The 20,508-nt window shown below is 42.0% G+C and overlaps 1 protein-coding gene across 3 annotated transcripts in view; it reads right to left on the bottom strand.

The window, feature by feature from the left end:
- Positions 1-4,573: 4,573 nt before the first annotated feature.
- The window catches only part of arhgef18a (rho/rac guanine nucleotide exchange factor (GEF) 18a), a 36,093-nt gene continuing 20,158 nt past the window's right edge, over positions 4,574-20,508 (bottom strand). For all 3 annotated transcript variants that reach the window (XM_084057826.1, XM_084057825.1, XM_084057827.1), the window contains 15 exons: positions 18,867-18,992; positions 17,967-18,084; positions 16,320-16,574; positions 15,495-15,571; positions 15,006-15,184; positions 14,421-14,482; positions 13,910-14,089; positions 13,226-13,366; positions 12,278-12,402; positions 9,428-9,490; positions 9,257-9,304; positions 8,525-8,962; positions 7,245-7,575; positions 6,738-6,842; positions 4,574-6,475 (listed from right to left, as the gene is read on the bottom strand). In XM_084057826.1, the coding sequence (XP_083913952.1) occupies positions 6,321-6,475; positions 6,738-6,842; positions 7,245-7,575; positions 8,525-8,962; positions 9,257-9,304; positions 9,428-9,490; positions 12,278-12,402; positions 13,226-13,366; positions 13,910-14,089; positions 14,421-14,482; positions 15,006-15,184; positions 15,495-15,571; positions 16,320-16,574; positions 17,967-18,084; positions 18,867-18,992 (2,403 nt within the window). In that variant the 3' untranslated portion in view covers positions 4,574-6,320. The remainder of the gene's footprint in view (positions 6,476-6,737; positions 6,843-7,244; positions 7,576-8,524; positions 8,963-9,256; positions 9,305-9,427; positions 9,491-12,277; positions 12,403-13,225; positions 13,367-13,909; positions 14,090-14,420; positions 14,483-15,005; positions 15,185-15,494; positions 15,572-16,319; positions 16,575-17,966; positions 18,085-18,866; positions 18,993-20,508) is intronic.

Genomic DNA, 20,508 nt, shown 5'->3' with positions numbered 1-20,508 from the left:
TATTTCTTACATGCAATTGAACCTTTCCACAATATTTTTTATTTTTTTACATGCACCCTGAATATAAATGACTGAAAGTTGAGTGGAATCACTGTTTGAATAATGAAATCACATGTTTGATATCGCGTGCGTGCGTGCGCCAAGAGGAAGCTTTTGACAAAGGTCATTGAATACCAACCGCTTCTACATACCATCTCAGAGCTGGGCTATAGGTGCAGACTATTTACGGGGCCAGAGCTCAGCTCTGGACCGGTTTTATTATTGCCATTATTTTAGTTCTTCTGCCACTTTTCGCAGTTCTGGCTGAACCGTGCTGTCGCTATTTTACGAAACTCGGCCATATGGTAGATGGTCATGAAAAACGATCAAGAAATAATTCTCACAATCTTTCGTCCAAAGGTGGCGCTATAGCACTCAATTGAAAATGGCAACTTTGAACAGGTACAACTCATGCCCTGTTTGACCTACAGCCATGAAACTTGGATACACATATGCGTCTCCTCATGCTGAACAACTTTCACCCTCTGACTTTTGACCTCTGACCTTTAGATCTCCCACCATTTTGAATTATATAAAAAACAGTCATTGGCTCCTAACTTCTGCATTTTTTCACTTATGGAAGAGAAGTAGAAGTTGTCGGCAGAGGTCCAAAGTTCAAGTGTTAAACGTTTCGTGCAGATTGCTCAAAAATCCCATGTATCCATAGGTTTTAACTATTGCAGTTTTATGACAATTATTCATCTGCCCCTAACACATACATGCAGACTCACATTTCTTTGAAACTTTGCAGAAATGTAGATGGTCATTCCAAATATCACTGAAACCAATCTTACTCCAATTGGCCAAAGGGGGGCGCTATAGCAGTTTTTTTTAATGCAAACTTTAAACAGGCATAAGTCTTGCCTCGTTTGGCCGAAAGTCGTGAAACTTGCTTACACTTGTGCCTTGACTTACTTACTCAAAAATCCCAGGAGGAAATAGATTTTAACTATTGCAGTTTTATGAAAATTATTCATCTGCTGTAGAGAGTCATTCCAAATATCACTGAAACCAATCTCACTCCAATTGGCCAAAGGGGGGCGTCTCTCTCTCCCATCTATTTAATGTCGTTCTCCAAACCTTTCTGTAACTTGGTTGGCTGAAATGATTTGAATATAAATTAAATAAAAAGGTCTCTCTCTCTCTCTCTCTCTCTCTCTCTCTCTCTCTCTCTCTCTCTCTCTCTCTCTCTCTCTCTCTCTCTCTCTCTCTCTCTCTCTCTCTCTCTCTCTCTCTCTCTCTCTCTCTCTCTCTCTCTCTCTCTCTCTCTCTCTCTCTCTCTCTCTCTCTCTCTCTCTCTCTCTCTCTCTCTCTCTCTCTCTCTCTCTCTCTCTCTCTCTCTCTCTCTCTCTCTCTCTCTCATGTCGTTCTCCAAACCTTTCTGTAACTTGGTTGGCTGAAATGATTTGAATATAAATTAAATAAAAAGGTTTCACACACATCTCTCTCTCTCTCTCCCCCATCTATTTAATGTCGTTCTCCAAACCTTTCTGTAACTTGGTTGGCTGAAATGATTTGAATATAAATTAAATAAAAAGGTTTCACACACATCCTCTCTCTCTCTCTCTCTCTCTCTCTCTCTCACTGCCTTATTTAACACCTTTTATAACAATAACACAAGAGAAGGCCGATGGTTGGTGACAGGCATAGGACAACAAGGGAACCAGGAGACCTGGTACTGCCAGACCCCTAGTGGTTGAAATCTGAATTGGCTGGACTTCGCATGACGTGTCATGCGAAGTCACGTCACCATGTATGGACGAAAGGGGGACGAAAGATGGACAGACTTTTATGCCCATGTATGGACGAAATAGGGACAAAGCCTCATATAGGCCGACCCTCTGGGTCTGGCAAAAAGGTCCATAAAGATGCACTCCAGTCATATGCCCAGCTTTTACTGAAGATCCAGGGTGGCTCTCTGCCAGCAAGGAGCAACTACAAGATGCTTGTGACGTTTGGGAAACACTCCGGTGCCATATACCATTTCTAGTACAAGTCAACTAGCAGCGATAGTCATTTGTAAGTACTGTAAATGATGTAAAAAGGTATGTGTTGTGTGATTACTTGCGGACTGATGTTGTCCTTTGTTGCTCTCATGTTTAGTTATGTGCAGTGGTTGAGAGGAGAAGGTCATACCAAGGACCGGGATGGACAGACTGCAGCCATATGTTGGCCTGGGACAAGGAGAAGCTGTTGCTTCCCTCCCGGCAGCACACAAGTAACTACACTATTTACGCAGTTCTTTTTTTTAACTGTTCCTGTTTTCACTATACTTTATTAGTCTTCGACAGATAATATTGATCTAGAATAAGGTATTGCAATAAAACTGCAGTGTCTAAATAGGGACATCTACATCATGTCTACATCACAGCATCAATTGTATAAAAGAGAAGGAAAACATAGACAACTCCTCCACAGTTTTTAACATCACAAACACATCGAGGGTTTGATCAGAATTCTTCTACTGCATTCCTTTCCTTCACAAACTCACCTGAGCATCGGTAGTAGCTGTCTTCTAGAACACCCCAAAGTGATTGCTGGCACAACTACAGTATTGAGCCAAACACAAGCATAATTGTATGACCTTCAGGCTGTATTCAAGCAATCTCTTCAAGCCCAAGATGTTCAGGCCAGATGAGAGAAATCTAGACCGTGATGTGGACCAACCCCGGCGGCACCGGGTATCATCATATCTTAATGATTATGACCGTACCATGCACCGCACCAATGTTCACGATGTTCTAGAACGTACTCATACCACCATGAGAGAGGAGCCTGACCAAGTGCGATATAGGATGAGAGAGGAAAATTACCAACTGCGACGGGAAGTGCTACGTCTTACAGAGATGATTTCTAGCTCTTCGCAACGCGTCATGTCACGGCTCCAGACCCAAGAGGATGAGGCTTTGTCCACACGACGGCTGACGCCGCTATGTCAGTCCGAAAGGCCCTTACAGTCGTCAGTCCGCAATGAGTCTCTACACCCAGAAGGCAGCCAACGTGACAACAGGTACACGTATCGCCCTCAACATGGTGCTGTCTACCATCAGTCTAAAGACAGCTCTCATACCTTTCCTGATGAGAGCTACCAACGCCACTATGACAGCTTCCACGAGCATGAGGACAGACAACAGCCTCAGCAAGGGGGTTGGTCCAGGAGCTTTATTCCCAGTTCCAGCGGCATGCCAGACAACTACGGTCCTCAGCCTGATGACTCCCGTCACCATATCGATAGCCACCACCACCTTGAAGCATCTAATTGGAGGCCTAATCGGAGAGCCCATAGCCGCCACCATCATGATGATGATGACCACTACCATCGTCAAGATGACAGGCACCATTCGCCTGACCGTAGAGGCTACCCTGAGGACCACTACCATCCTGCTGATGATATCCACCATTACCACCAGGATGACATGTACAGACGTTTGAATAATCGCTACCGAGATCAGTACCGTCGGTATCATCCGGTAGAGCAGCCTCGAGCCACACCCTCACAGCCACCCCATGCCCTTAGAGGCGTATGGACGCATATGGGGATGTTGCACTCTAATCCAGGGGACTATGTGTATGGACAGGGAGGTTTGGACGCTATCCTAACACAGTTGTTAGATCAGTTCGAGAACACCGGTCCTCCTCCTGCAGAGAAGGAAAGGATATCCTCTCTCCCAACAGTCAACATCTCTCAGAAACAAGCAGACCGCAGTATGGAGTGTCCAGTGTGTAAGGATGACTTCAGGCTGGGCGAGGCAGTCAGACAGCTGCCTTGTAATCACGTTTTCCACTCGGACTGTATAGTGCCATGGTTGGAAATGCATGACACCTGTCCGGTGTGTAGGAAGGCTTTAAATGGACAAGACAGCAGTAGCGGACAGAAACTTTGTCCATAAACAAATGCTAATGTTCGCAATCATTGGGTTTGACCCAAACAACACGTGTATACAACGATGATATATTTAATTTATTATTATTCATTTATTAGGACATAGAAACTGAGTGGATTGTTGTCCATCTTATAGGCCTGTAGCCGTGGCAGCAAACTGTCTGTGTCTCACAACGGTTTGGCAGTGGGTCCCTTGAGCTTGAGTCCGGTGGCAAAGTGAAGGGGAAGCAATGCTGTAAATGTGGACTGAATCACACACCTGATGTCTGCACCATAGAGAGACTATGTAAAGCCTCACTGTACCATGATGCACACATGATTTAACACGGTTATGTCCTTGCGCTTTCTCTTCTCTGTTTCCCGTCTCTACGAACCTATAATAGACAAAATAAAAAAGACAAAGGAATCAACAAAATACATTTGTAATTAGCCTATTAATAGGTCTTGGACTATATAATCCTACATTGGCCCTAATCTAAGTTTTTTTTAATATATATAGCATGGGCAGTTAAAGGCTAGCCATCTATAGGAGGGTCTGTCTGTTGTGTGTCTGGAGCTAATCTCAACTGATGGACAAATCAGCACCAAATGTCTTGTGCACACTACCAGAGGTTTACTGTACCTTACTGTAGTATTACCTCCATTTTTTTTTCATGTTTAATACTTTAACTTACATACTGTCTTGGATGACTGATGTCACAGGCCGGACCACATGAAGTCCGAGAGCCACATTGAGTCATGCCAAATCATGTACAGAGATCAACGATTCAGATTATTTTTTCTTAAATTCTTAAATTCTTATTTCAAACTTTTACAAAGTGACAAATTGTGATATTCTGTTGTGGTTTGAGTTGAAATGGCACATTCTCACAGTGGCTGGATGGGTTATTATGAATGAGAAAAGACAATCTTGCTGCTGACACAGGCTGATGAAGACACTGGCATATTTCATCACAGCTTGTACAGTATCTGTAAAACTATTACAGCCTACATCAAGGTGTGGTACATGGCTGGACATGTCATTCCGATGAGGACCTTTAAAAGGGAGATCAAAGTATGGAGGCTTTTCTGAGACATGCATCATGTGATTCTGTTTCTTTTCCTCATGAGTCACATAAGGTGTCACAAATAGTAAGGGAATTCTGTTTTGCAACATGAGCGGCAGAAATAAATTAAGAAAGAAGGGATGACAATCCCACATTTCATTGTTACTAGTACATTGAGCACCTTTTGTGCTCTGAGCTACCAGGACACCTCTGGAATCTAGTATGTGACCTTCATTAATAATAAAAAAGAAAAGGTACTCAAACTTTTGGAATCTGTAATAGTTTTATTCCAAGACCCATTTGCTGGGTACAGGAAACTCAGTAGCAGGGCATTATCAGTAGCTTTTCAAAATAGAGGAAAACTTAATGCTAATGTCTGTTAACACGTGCATCAGATAAAACACAAAATGATTTACAACATTCATTCCTTAAACATGTTTAACATAGCAATACACTTTTTGACTTGGGACCAATTCCATTACATAGTCTCTCAAACACTATAAGCACCCCCCTCTAGTGGCAACTGAAAACTTACCCGATGATTGTGTCACAGACTGATAAGTGCACAAATTGGATACCGCAGTAAGAACTGACATTTAGTCACCTTTGGGAAATGTACAAATCGTCCCCTTTACCAAGTGTGCTGGTACCATCTACCAAGTGAACAACAGTCTTCTTCCATAGACACTAATTACAACAGACTGAGCACATGGTTCGCTGTACAGACTCAAAGAGCGTCCTGCCCATTCTGAAATATGCGACTGCTACTCCGGAGCTACATCAACATAGTAATATTTGTGTAGTTTCCTCACAATACCATATAGCCTTCATTAAAATTAAAATAAAATAAAACAATGGTGACATGAGTGTCAAATGGTTATTGACATGACCCAATTTCATTTCTTTTTACAAAAAGATAAAACTCCTGGGAACAGACTTTGGCAATACAAAAGTGAATAGTAACCTTTCCAATTAGTATAAAACAACTACAGCGTATGCCACAACATGTACAATATTGGGTAAAATTGTCTACTTTTCTGCATTTCTTAAATAACTTCATTTTGCACACCATCTTTATAAAAACGTGGGCAGTGGGTACTTCTGTGCTTGTTCTTCACATTCAGTGGAGCTGTGAAATCAAGCTCTCCAAAAATAATAATTATAATAACATCATGATACTTGTATAGCATGAACACGCGTTCATACTATACAAACTTTCTGTACATCTTGAACATGGAATAATTCCGTAAGTCTTAAAAGCAGATTTGCATCATTCCCACTGTCCATCTGCATCAACCTTCACACAGGGTTCTCGTCCGGAAACATGGCGTCTGGCCCCAGCCGCCCCACTTCTAAAGGAATATTACACGTTCCTTTTCCCTTTTGATCACGTCTTTGGGGAAAGGAGGTGGTTCCGGTGGGAGCATTTCGCTGCTCCTCTTGTGTACGCTGAAAGATTGAGAGACCTTCACACCGGAGGCTGGTCCTGGAGGAGTGAAACGATCCACTGTATGGAGATGGACACACATTGAAGCGCAGTTGTTTTTCTCAGATTCGTATTTATAATTTTTGTATGTCAAGGAACAATGAAATGGAAAAAAATGCATTTTCAAATGAGCTGCACTTTGTTTTAGGTTGAAAATAAATCATTTCTGTTTAGCAATATGTTGCAAGATACCTGCCACCAAGACTTGTGATCTTTAGTATACAGTACAGACATTGAGATTGTGCCAAATACAGCTTGTGTTCATGGACACTACCAGTAGTACCTGAGTGATGAATCCTTTGGGGACTGCTGTTCCTTTTGGCTCGTAGACTCCCTCCCTCTTTACCAGTCACTCTAATGGGTATCACCTGACTCATGTCTATAGATGCTGGTTAAAGAAAGACATAACTACTAGGTCAGCAGAGTTTAGGCTAAGTGCTATCCATGGCTGATTTCAGCCAGCTAATAGTGTTTAGCACACACATTATGCAAGTCTGTGATTGACTGTCCACTGGCCATATTGCCCAAAAGTCAAGCAGCAGCCCTGTTTTTCAAAACAAGTAAAAAAAACTAACAAACTACAAAACAAGTAAAAAAAAGAAGAAAGAAAATAAGCCTAAATGTCTTTGACCAAAATGATGAATGAACATTGAGATACGTTATGAGCGCATGGTTATAGAGTCGAAGATTGTGATTAGAGTGATTTAGAAAGGCTAAAATATGAATATTATATAGGAAGACTTTACTGAAACGAGACCGGAGTATGTGAACACAGCTGTGTCTTCCTGACCTGCACTGTGTGTTCTCTGGTGAGAGCCTTTGGTCCTGAAGCTCTTGTCCTTGCCCTTGCCCTTGCCAAGGCCTGCCAGCTTGGTGGGGATCTGCTGCTGCACAGCCCCAGGCTTGTGGGACTGGTTGGTGGTGCTGACCAGGTGGATGGGCACCTCAGCCTTGACAGGCAGGGGGCTGATGCTCTCCTTGCGGGGAGGCACCGGGGGCACTTCACCCAGGTCAATGGTGGGTATGCGGATGTGGGACTTGGGGCTTGACGTCAGGGCACCTCCCCCTCTAGCTCCCAGATCTCCTCGGAATGAGTGGTAGTATGTTGTCAATCCCTGGGGCTGGGATAGGAAAATGAAGTCAAATAAATAATAGGATAGGAAAATGCAGCAAATAAATACCGTAACAGACATACAAGCTCATAACATCTCACAGTGCAACGTGCTGTTAGCTTGTCGATCTATTATTTTTGTCATGCTGGCTTCTATGGAATCCTAATGCCTGAAATCAGTCGTGGGTATGGTGGTGGAGGAGTTTCATCCATCCTGATTTGGCCGAAAATTGTTATTTGTCACCCATATAAAAGGAAGCCATGTATTTCCATTTGTAGGAGATGAACTGTGACAACTAGGCATCCCATGGTTTGATTTTGATGGTCATTGCGAGGCTGTGAGTGCTTAGATTTTTCCATATGCATATAAAGAGTACATTTAGCAATTTGAGATTTGTTTCAAATATATAGTGCAATATAAATAAAACGTGTTATTAATATTATTATTATTTGTGACACTAAAGGACCAACAGTCAACCTCTGAGTATTCTTTAACTTAAAAGGTAGGGTAAGGGGTTTTCTTTTGATAAAATAAGTGTTAGCTCTATATTCTGATAGTAATCATTGCTTGTTCAGTAGTCTCCCAGTCTCTTCAGCTCTTTAGTGAACATAAATGCAATTGTATCCAATCAGAAGTGGGAACTCACAGGATAAACAAGTGGAATTGGAAGTGATGACACAATGAAAACTCAAAAACAAAATTGGAACTCAATAATAACATTGAAGCTGATAAATGGGTACTCTCTCCCATCTAAAAGTGCATATATTCTGTTTAATAAAGCGCTGGAGAGATGGGGAGACCCCTATTTACTGAACAAACACTCTATAGCAATGATTACTATCAGAATATAGAGCTTTAACTTTTTTACAAAACAATACTTTTTTTTACCCTTCCTTTAATAGTTTTAACTTCATTCTTTAATTATATAATAATATTAATATCAAACATAATGTATCACCTGTTGATACTCAAGTTGTTTCTTCAACTTCTTCTGCAGCAGCTCGATCAACTCATTCTCCTTCTCCACCTTCTGTTTGGACTCCCGCAGTGTGGCCAGGTCCTGCTGGTAGGCCTCCCTGTTGCCCTCCAGCTCAGTGCGCTCCTTGGCCAGCCGCTCCTCCAGCAGGCGGCACTCCTCCTCCCGCTGGTGGAGCTGCTCCTCCAGCCTCTCGGCATGAATACGCTGGCGCTCCCTCTCCTTCTCCCAGAGCTTGCGCTCCTGTTGGTGCTGGGCCTGCAGCTTTTGGAAGTTGGCCGTCTCTTCTCGCTGCTTCTCCAGGTTGCGGTGCTTTTCCTGCTCCAGCAGCATGCTGCCGCGGTGGCGGGCGGGCCGCTCGCGTTCCGACAGCGCCACGCGCTGAAGCTCCAGTTGGCTGTCCTGTTTCGCGATGACGGCCTGTGTGTGTGTGTGTGTGTGTGTGTGTGTGTGTGTGTGTGGAATGTAAAGTCACGTAAATGGCTTCAATAAATAAACTTCAATAATGATACAGTAAGTTAGGTTCAGTTTTAAGATAATGTTAGCAAAATTACAATTCTTGTTTGGATTTGTTCATAAGCATAAGAAGTACTGTACATTAGAAACATATAGGAACGACACCAAAGTACTGTACATTAGAAACGTATAGGAACGACACCAACGAAGATATAAGGGTTATGAATATTGATATCAGAGTAATGTACCGTCTCTTACCTGCAAGCTGTATAGCCTCTGTGAGAGCAATACCACCTTATCGAAGAACTAAAGAGAAAAGGACATACATTTGCAGAATAGGAATTAAAGGGTTAGATATACAGTACATTCCCATGCTAATTTAAATAATGTGAAGAGGAAAAACCGAATGAACAAAACTAAAAGTCCTACTTCTTCCTCCTGCAAGGGATTGAAGGTCGAGTTCAAACATGGCATTGGGGTCTCATCGTCAGCCTTGAAATAGAAATAGTAATGTACTGTAAGTGCTCCATGTTCAACATCTGCATTTATTATTTGATGCTGTTCAAATAAACATCTAAGCCCCTTGCACACAAGTTTTATCTGCACAAAAAGGAGAAATATAATTCAGAAATATACATTCGAGGAGTGGCTGTGACAGTGTGTACGTTTTTTTATTCAAACCCAGTTCGATTCCTGCGTGTTTTCAGATGCGTTCAAAACTGATTGACCAATAACAAAAACTGCATCGGACTAAGTGTGCAAAGACCTCTGCAGTGTTTGTCTAGTTTAGTCTTCATTACAGTACGTGTTATTTGGTATTGATTGTGCCCTTGTACATACAGTAGCAGAGATATTCCCTTCCACCATCAAAAGTCAAAAGGCCTTTAGAATGTTCCACTCATATCTACATTAACCACATTAAGGGTCTGTGTCCACAAATATATACATTAACCACATTAGGGGGCCGGCTGTGTCCACAAATATCTACATTAACTATATTAGGGGGCTGTGTCCACAAATATCTACATTAACTACATTAGGGGGCTGTGTCCACAAATATCTACATTAACCACATTAGGGGGCTGTGTCCACAGAAATATTTTTTTGGATATCATGTCCAGAGCACTACACATAACTAAGCGAGTCACCTTCGCTAAATTTTTGTCACTTATGGGCATGTCACTCCAACCATCTGCATAGGAAAGTAACATTTTTCCAAAAGCGCTCCTAGCGGGTCTTTACCAAGGCAAAAATGTCGCCGGTGGCCACGCAAAATACGCTTTCTGTTGACACAGCCCCTAACCCTTGCATCCATATGTGAATGTGAATAAGTGAATATTTTGAATATTATAATTTTTTATATAAGACAAAAATGTCAAAGAAAATGTGCAACATATTCAGAAATAGTGAAAATAGCAAATCTACAAGCTCACAATGCGTTGATTGGGTATTTTCGTTATTCATCTTAAAGGGTAAGAACACTTTGGTAGAGGTTTGGGTTGTGTAGTTACCTTGCCATGATGTAACTCCAAAGGGGGACAAGAAATTAAAAATAATTGCTCCATTGATTAGAAATTGATAATTCAAAATATGCTCCTCATTGACTTACATTGTACGATAAAACAGCTCTTTTAGCACATAAACAAACGCAAACAAAGTTGATTCAGACAATATAGAACATCACCAAACCCAGTACTGTTTTTTTTTATATAAAAATTTTAACTTCCTGTTGATTTAGCTATTTTTATTAAGAAGAAAACCCGTACTGGATTCGCGGATCCGGATCCGGATCTTCAAATAGTAAAATCAGCAGGAAGTTAACATTAAACCCCATTAACGATGACTTAAACCCCATTAACATCCTAGTAAACTGCATCTCTGACATAAATACCTGGATGGCAGAAAACTTCCTTCAACTCAACAAAGAAAAAACTGAAATACTAGTCATCGGGAAAAAGTCTCTTAGAGAAAATTTGTCAGCTCAACTCCAACCAGTGACACCAAACATCAAGGAGCAGGTCAGAAACCTTGGGGTTATATTTGACTCTGAGCTAAACATGGAGGCCCATATCAGAAATGTCACAAAACTGTCATTTTATCACTTGAGAAACATTGCCAGAGTTCAACCCTTTCTTTCCCAGGCTGATACAGAACAATTAATGCACTGTTTTATCACTAGCAGGCTTGACTATTGCAATGCTCTCCTGTCTGGTCTCCCCAAAAAAGCAGTCAGTCGGCTGCAGCTCGTTCAGAACGCAGCTGCACGTGTGCTGACAAAGACCAGACGGAGAGCACACATTACACCTATTTTAAAATCCCTCCACTGGCTGCCTGTTAGTTTTAGAATTGATTTTAAGATCCTTTTACTGGTTTTTAAATCATTACATGGAGGTGCTCCGGCCTACATGTCTGAGATGGTTTCCTGGTATGTTCCCAGCAGAACCCTTAGGTCCTCTGGCACCGGTCTCCTAGATGTTCCGGAGGCTAACTCAAAAAGGCATGGGGAAGCAGCTTTTTGCTACTATGGTCCTAGCCTCTGGAACAGCCTGCCTGAGGCCCTGCGGCTCACCGAATCAGTCGATATTTTTAAAAGAAATCTTAAGACACACCTGTTTAGTATTGCTTTTACCTAGATGTCTGCATTAATCCAGCCTTCTATGCATGTATTTTTATATATATGTGTATATATATGTGAATATATATGTATATGTATATGTTTTGCTTTGCTTTATTATTATTATTGTTTATTATTTTCTTGTTTTTTCTCTAAATGTTTTCTTTTTTCCTTATTTTGCTGTTTTCCTCCGGGTTTTTAATCTTTATTTTTAAACCTTTTCTGTGAAGCACATTGAACTGCACTTGATGTATGAAACGTGCTATATAAATAAACTTTGATTGATTGATTGATTGATTTTTATTAAAAAAACAAACAGTACTGGGTTTGGTGATGTTCTATATTGTCTGAATCAGCTTTGTTCGTGTTCGTTTACGTGCTAAAAGAGTGACTTTGAGAGCTGTTTTACCGTACAATGTAAGTCAATGAGAAGCAAATTTAGAATTATCAATTTCTAATCAATGGAGCAATTATTTTTGATTTCTTCTCCACCTTTGGAGTTACATCATGGCAAGGTAAATACACAACCCAAAACTCTACCAAAGTGGTCTTACCCTTTAAGACTTAGTTTAAGTGGTTAAATGTAATTTAATAATTCCTCATATCATTTAGTGCTGCTACAGCCACGACATTATATAACACAAATTCCCAGGATTTTCACTTACAGACAGTTCCTGGCTCTCAGAGAAGTCAATTTCCTGGAGTTGGGACTGGGAGTCAAAGGGGGCCTGGTTATTGCTCTCCAAGAGACTGCCCTCCGCACTACCAGGTCTCTCAGCTACATTTTCATCTGGGGAGATAAAATCATGTTTATTATAGTATACAAAATGAGTATGATTCCTACCTTTTACCATCGACAAAATTAGCTGCGGCTTCAAGGACAACTTAGGTTACACCGTTTTACTGGTACACAGTATGTAGAATACACAGGATTCCCTAACCCTCTAGAGGGAGAGTTTCTACTTAGCCCATGTGTTTTATATTCCTGTATTTATATTTACCAAATATACAACATACATTTTGTACCTTTACTGTGCCGAAGGCAAGGGGGGAGATTATGTCACTTCTGTGTGTGTGTGTGTGTGTGTGTGTGTGTGTGTGTGTGTGTGTGTGTCCGTCCCCGGGCTATTCTCGCAAACCCCTGGACGATCATCGCCAGATCTCTTGTGGACACTGTCAGTAGGCCAAGGAAGTACCTTCACGTACCTTTGCCCTTAGATGTGGATACGCGTTTGTATACATAATATTTGTACTTTTATACACTTTGTAATAGAATATAAGTCAAAGGTGGTCAGATTGAGCAGAAGCCGTGCCCAAATATGGAGTCATACGTTACAGATGACTGGCGTCATAGGCTTGCCCAAAAATGGAGCTCCACCAGGCCTGGTCAGTTCCACTGAGTGCACCTTTCTATTAATTTATATATACATTTTACCGTCTCCACAACCAACAAATTATCCTTTCAATAACACACACAGAGTATGCTAGCGTTACTAGCGCCAAGTTGGTTGGAGGCTGCTGAGAAACTGGACATGGACTTCCAGCCAACAGCAGCAGCATTCCTATTCACCTACAGTAGGCCAGTGGGATAATAATAGGAAAGTCAGGCTTACTGTGACTCTGGCTGGGAGAGGGGCTGCTGTCAAACCCTGCGAAGGTCTGTGCCCTCCGTAGATGGCTTCCATGGTCCTGGTCCTGTGGAGGATGGTGACAATCTCTCATCTCTGACATCAGAGCTGTCTGCAGGTTCTCCACTGTGGACACAAGACCTGACAAGTCAGGAATGGCGAGAACCGAATTCGATAAAAATCCATGTTTTGAGTCAATGTCTACTTGAGCTCCTTTTCACTTTCATTTCAACCGATTTAGGAAATCTATTTTCTTCAAACATATTAAATATGGGAAAATATTGGATTTTTTCATATTTTTCATATCTGACAGTAACAAAATAATTGATAATTAATGCTCTATCAGATTTACTGGTAAGTAAAGATTTGCTTCAGTTTAATTGACTCGACTTAAATAACCTGAGCGACAATTGAAAACAGGGTCTGCAGAACAACTGCAGACCCTGAGAATGACTTCAGTATTCAGACTGGGTTCAAAGTTTGACAATCGCATGCACAAATTCTAAGACAAAGGAAAGATCACAGGAAAACACTGGAAGGTCAAGGGAATTGTCTTTCCTATGACTGGCAACAGGAGCAGATTAAAATAAATGTACAGTTTATATGCATTCAACGCTATTCAACCCAGCTCTGAATGCACTGGTTATTGTGGTGTCTTGCTCCACCTACCCTCGGTGATGGCTCCTTTGAGCAGAGTCTCCCCCTGCTGGAAGTCGGCGGCATCTCCGCCTAACAGCAGTCTGGTGTGGGAGGTCTCTAGACCGATAATGGCCTTGCCATACATGGCGAAGAGCTGCAGTTTCTCTGTCAGACTCTGCACTATCTGGGCGTCCCTCGTCACCAGTTGCTCTGGGAGAAGACCACCAAACACATGCATGCACGTCAATCAATACACACAGATCGGAGGTCAAATATTTGACTGCGTTTTGCAAATTCAGCACTGAATTGTTGTATTTTTCAAATCGCAAGGAATAACATCTGAATTCTGAGAAATAAAGTTGTGATGGGTGAAAAAAACAAAGGCCAGAAAAAATTCAGGCCTCAAATTTATAGTTTTCAGTGGCAGCATTGGGTTTCCATACTGTATGTTATATTGAAAGGCAAATACTGTATGAAATGTTCCTAGAAATCCTTTCAAAAGCGTTTAATCTTTGAAGACTACCGATATCTGATATCTTACCCCGGAATTCTCGGACCTTGGCCTCCTGCTCACTGTACAGCTCCTCCTCTCCCTCTGGACAACTGGAACACACCATTATTATTTACTAGACCATACCCGGTGAAGGAAGCAGGCGAAAGTAGTTGCAAACTGGGGGTTATTGCATGCTGTTTCGCGCGTCCCGTCCCCCCTCGGCACCCTTACGGGGTCGGTCTCGGTCTCTCTCTCTCTCTCTCTCTCTCTCTCTCTCTCTCTCTCTCTCTCTCTCTCTCTCTCTCTCTCTCTCTCTCTCTCTCTCTCTCTCTCTCTCTCTCTCTCTCTCTCTCTCTCTCTCTCTCTCTCTCTCTCTCTCTCTCTCTCTCTCTCTCTCTCTCTCTCTCTCTCTCTCTCTCTCTCTCTCTCTCTCTCTCTCTCTCTCTCTCTCTCTCTCTCTCTCACACCACACACACACAGAGAGAGAGAGATCTGTAAGAATGTTTTCTGTGTAAACCATATGCTGAATATGTTAGAGCCCACCTAACGTCCCAGGTTTGATTCAGGAACTCCGGACTGAATTAATTGGCCAATACCCATCCTATTGTCTCCCCAGCCCTCCGTCCAGCCTACCTGTCCACAGCGTCCCGGATCAGGGTCATCCAGGTGTCACGGTCCGCCTTGGAGCTGGTGTGGATCTCATACATCTCCGGCAGCTGTGAGGAGGCGCAGATGAGGTACATGGCTCTGTCCTCATGAGCCACTTCCCGGACGATCAGCCTCTGGAGGGAGATCACAGATGGCTTGTTGTCCTACACCAAGTGGGAGAGAAGATCCATGATGACAATGATAACAACTGGCAGGATTCATGGTTTTGGTTTATGTTAAAGTCAACAATGTACAGTAAGTAAGTCAGTGTCTTAAACTGTGTGGGTGTTACTGTGCTGTATAGGTAAGACAGTCACGGACATTTCTCACACAACACGCACGCAAAGTATTATTAATAATAACATCATGACACTACATAAAATTAATAGCAGATCAAATGTTATAGCAGATGTGAATGCACAACATTTTGCCACGCAAAGTAAGCAAGTCAGCTGATGCTCTTGGAGAACTCACCACAGCAGCAAATACAAACTTCTGATCTTTTTCTTGCAAGAGCAGAAGCACGTCTGTCAGCAGCACAGCATGGATGTCTGTAAGCAGGAGAGCGAGAATCATGACTAATAACAACAGTCAAAGGTTGGATCGAGGGTTGACTCTAAATAGATCACAGTCAGATCGTAGGGTCTCTCCAGTGGCTCCTCAGCCGAGAACATGTATGCACCAAATATCTGAACCTGCGGTTCCTCTCATACTGAGCAGGATAACTATTGCAACAACACATCATCAGTAGGGTCAAACTAACCTGTCTCACAGTGGTTTAAAAACAGCTCACATTCCCTATTAGTGGGTGAACAATCCAACGCTTGGTGAATTCTGCTTCATAATGATAGGAAGAGGTGACATTGAAGGATCAAAGCGACATCGCTATGAATGCTTGGCCGTCACAGGCCAGTTATCCCTAAGGTAACCTTTCTGACACCTCCCGCTTAAAACACCAAAAGCCAGCAGGATCGACCTTTCACGGCCTGTACTCAAAGTCTAGATCAAGCAGACTTTTGGCCTTTTGCTCCACGGGAGGTTTCTGTCCTCCCTGAACCAGGAGGAAACTGCTCAGCTCGAGGAATTTGCATTTGCTAAATGAAATCATAGTCAACCACAATGGTGGCTTATGTTTCACTGCTTGCCTTCCTTATTTAAAAAAAAAGAATTAGGAAGGCAAACACAGTATGTTATATATGATAAGAATCAGATAAGAATCCCACACGTTGAATATAACTCGATCTAACTAAGCAACATTGAAGTCCATTCCCAGTCATGGAATGTCTGCCCAATGCCCACCTTTGTTTTTGCCCGAAGCTGCTTTCCAAATGATGGTGCCCTCGTGCAGCAGTGTTCTAGCTCCCTGGACCAGGTCCTCTCTGCGGAAGAGTCTGCCACCCTTCAGGCGGCCAAGGGACTTGGGCTCCAGATTGCGGCTGATCGTAGTCAGCCGCATAGTGTTCTTGTAGTCATTGACACAGGCGTCCACCTGGGAGATGGTGTCTCGGATCAGAGCCAAGGCCGTCACCAGAGACTCATGTTCCTCTGTGTCGGCTGGAGAGAGGATGGAGAGACATGAGGATCAAGGAGGTTACAACAGTGACTTGTGTTTCTCTATTTCAAATCAATCGCTCAAAATGTACGTAAAATTGAGACTCGCTCAATCAATATGTATATGATACAGTATGATTGAAAAAGGAGTGCTTGTTTTCTTCGAGTTCACCTCCCACGCAGGGCGGGCCATGATTTACGATTCTGTCCCTATCGGGACATAACTCAGGCGGTTTGTTTGTGTTCTCTACATCAACAGGTAGATGCAGAAAATAAAATCAATGACTCAAAACTGACTTAAAACTTTGACTCAATCAGTATTAGTATTGTACCACAATTCATCCAAAAAGCTATATTTGATTTGTTCCATAGAGCAATTAAAATATGAACTGTATGAATGAATGATGCACAGCAGGAAGAATGACACCTGACAGTGACAGATACTGTGCCTTAAATAGACAACGAGCCCATTAGCGGTAGCAAGTAGGAATAGTCTGATATGAGGAATCAATAAGCCCATTAGCCATATTGTGGCCAAGACGCCAACAAGGACATGTACAAAACCCATAGTGAATATGTATATTTCAGCATACATTTGGAATCAATCCAACATTGTCATTTCTCATTTGTCTTTCGTCTTTATAATACACACAATTACTTAGCCTCAAGAGGGCAGCCTCACCCAAATATAGAAATACTGTTTACTTCCTCCAAATAGAGTGCTTCTCAGTCCAGTGACAACAAATATTCTGCAGAGCACATCTCCACCAGGCTGGATTGCCTAGCCAGGGTTGTGTAAAGCGCTCTACAGTAAATACTGTACTTCAACTGACGTCCAAAGTTAGTTTGGACAGGATAGGCAATAACTACAAAATGACATCATTCAGAACATCGGCAGTGTTTATCAGAACTTTGTTTGGCTGTTCTTGCACCTCAGAGATGTTCTGACTAGCCGAAGAAAGTTCAGACAGTGTGATTGGCCAGACGTTCAAGATGGGCCATGATATGTATTTAATTTTGTTTCCGCATTCTGCACAAGGCTCTGAAGGCTTCTAAAGAGACCTTGACTGATGAGGTTTGGTACTAATCACGATCTCCAGCCAACCTCCAGTAGGTACAAACCCCTTCGTAATCCCTAGCTGAGTGACACTACAACTTGTTGGAAGAAATGGCTAAATAACGGCCAAAACAAAAAGCAGCTTCCTTGGCCTACTGGGAGTGTGCGAGCAAAGTTTAACGCTGATTGGTCGAGTGGTTACATACAGGCAAAATCATAATCTCCGTCTCCCAGCCTGGTGGAGATAGTAAAACCATAATTGTTGCAGTGACATTATCTGTAGAGGAGGGAGGAACTAAAATGCAGAAGCTATTTAACCTTCTTTATACAGTACTTACCTACAGTGTTCTGTAAAATGCGCTCCACTAGGACGGGGTATTTTGTGATGCGTTGAGTCACCAAAAGAAAACAATCAGGGATACTCTGTCTTCTCACAATGGGTGACTGACCGATTCTCTGTTAAATACATAAAAATCATATAACTTTGTACAGTACTTCTGGTAAACATACTGTACATCTATTAGATATACTATACAACAGATGTACTAATACATGGCCTGTTGCTACAGACACTTTGGGGTAAGACACCAAGTTATGTGTTCTGAGACATTGCTCTGTCTGCACGCCGTGCACGGCCATATCATGGTGATGTGCAGTATATCTTTGGTTTGTTGGTAACTTGTATTGTACTGTAGTTTTAGTTATGGGCAAGTTGTTTTCAACCACATACTGTAACTGTTTATTACTGGACACTTAGTTATGAGGCAACAAAACATCCTTCCTTTGCAGATTTTAATTAAGCGCCAATAGTCACACTTTGGGCAGACACACACTTCAGACTGCATGTCTCCTCAAAATGTCAGTACTGGTGCTTAATTAAGACCTGCAAAGGGGAACTACAGTGTTATGTGTGGATCTTCATTATGTGCTTTTCTGCTTCTAGCACCAGTCTCTGTAACTTCTAGCACCAGTCTCTGTAAAACGTTAATACTGTTGTACATACAGTAGAAAAGGCCCACATCTTAAACAGTGCAGCAAACATGATCACCTCATGCACCAAATCATCACAGAGGTTTCTTATTTTGTCAATTCTAACCTGCAATCCTACAATGACCCAGTTCTCATAGAGTGGGCCTGTCTATCTTATATAGTAAACCACAACCATTCACTGTCAGTACTTAGTTTGTAATGTAGAACATGGTGATACACCCTATAAACTGGGCACCAAGAGCACTTACTCTTATGAGGTTCTGGAACTTCTTGTTGTTCTGGAGCTGTTCTTTGTACAAGCTGGACGCATCACTGTTCTTGCTGCAGTACATGGCATAGCAATCCTTCATGTTCTCTCCACGGTCACCTGAAAACTATTAAAAAATGGGATTTGTATAATGTTTTAACACATGAACCTAGTCCTGCACTCTACAACCTAAGAGCGACACTTCATAAAGACTTCATTATGTACCTGTAGGCTGTATATTTATTAACCAACATGCATGGTGGATTAATACATTTGATTTATTAAGCGTTTTCATTTACAATACAGACAATCATATCCAGATTGAAATTCCAATTAAATCGAGGACTGCCAGGTTAATGTGTTGTGGCGTTTATGAGTAAATGAAAACTGCTGATGGTTTATCAGGCTGCACGTAAACTGAGACACTGGTCCTCCCAGTACAGCTCTGTATATCAATGTACATCTGAAAACAACTTCAGTCAGAACAGCTTGATCCTCCTCATTGTGGGTTAATTACAGCTGCTGGGTGTCATTTTAGGAAGGAAATCTGAACCAACAGATTGCATGACACAGCTTTCTTTTTACCCGCTTGCTGAAAGCTGGCGGGTCTATATTCACCCTGAGTCTGACCCGACATATTTCCGACATGTATTAGACACTTTTTTTGCGTGATTGGCTGTCGTTTAAGCCAATGGGATACGTTCCCATACTCTGAACGGCCGGCCTCGTCCTCCCAAGCTATGGGACTAGACACGCCTCTGACTGCCCATGAAGACAGTCTTCTAGGGCTGGCTGATTTTCCAGAAGAGCTGAAATGAGCAATGAGCAAATGAAAAAAAAAGTCTAAAATATTCTAAACCCACTATAGCAATCTGGTAATATCAGGCTACATATCACTTAAATGTCAGAGCTTAACTCGGCATGTAAATATGATATAAATGTGTTAATGTGAAGTGGATTCCTTCCAGCGCTAGCCGATTTTGGCTAATAGTAACAGCAACTAACTAACAGTTTTTAGCCAAACGCGGTCATGTCCGCTCTCCATTAGTTCTCGACGCAAGTCGCTTTATTACACCCGTAATTTTCATGTATTGTACATCCCACAATAAAATGTATTAACCATGTTATGGTGCTGTAATGTCTTTATATTTTCGCAACATAATACTGTCTTTCACACGGGAAAAAAACATCACTTCCGCATTTTCTTCTTCGCTGGTCTAAACAAAGACACGGTTGCCAGATTTATGAGAGAGAAATAAGCAACCAGGTCAATGAAAACAAGCCAAATATTTAAGTGACTATTAGGCTACATGAGCAGAGCACTTTTAACCTATATGCATCGGCTATTTGAAAATAGACTATTTGGAAGTAGCCGATCTACAAGCTCACAACAAAATACAGGGTACCCGCGGATCATTAAAAAGTCTTAAAAGGTATTGAATTTCGTTCAAGGCCTAAAAATGTCTTAAAAGGTCTGGAATTCTGTAAGTGGGGGTATTACATTTAATCTGGGTCAGAATGAATAAACGTGTCGCAAACAGACCGTTTCACTCCGTAGTTTTTTTTCCTGGTCCAAAAATATGTTTTTTTATCGGATCAGAGCAGCGTGTGCATTGACGCTGTGGGTAAAGAGCACTTGTAGT

This window comes from Gymnoscopelus microlampas (assembly GCF_963454915.1).
Source record: "Gymnoscopelus microlampas genome assembly, chromosome: 5".
NCBI classification, from domain to species: domain Eukaryota; kingdom Metazoa; phylum Chordata; class Actinopteri; order Myctophiformes; family Myctophidae; genus Gymnoscopelus; species Gymnoscopelus microlampas.
Note: the sequence above shows the minus strand (reverse complement) of the source record. Positions and strands in the feature narration are given on the sequence as shown.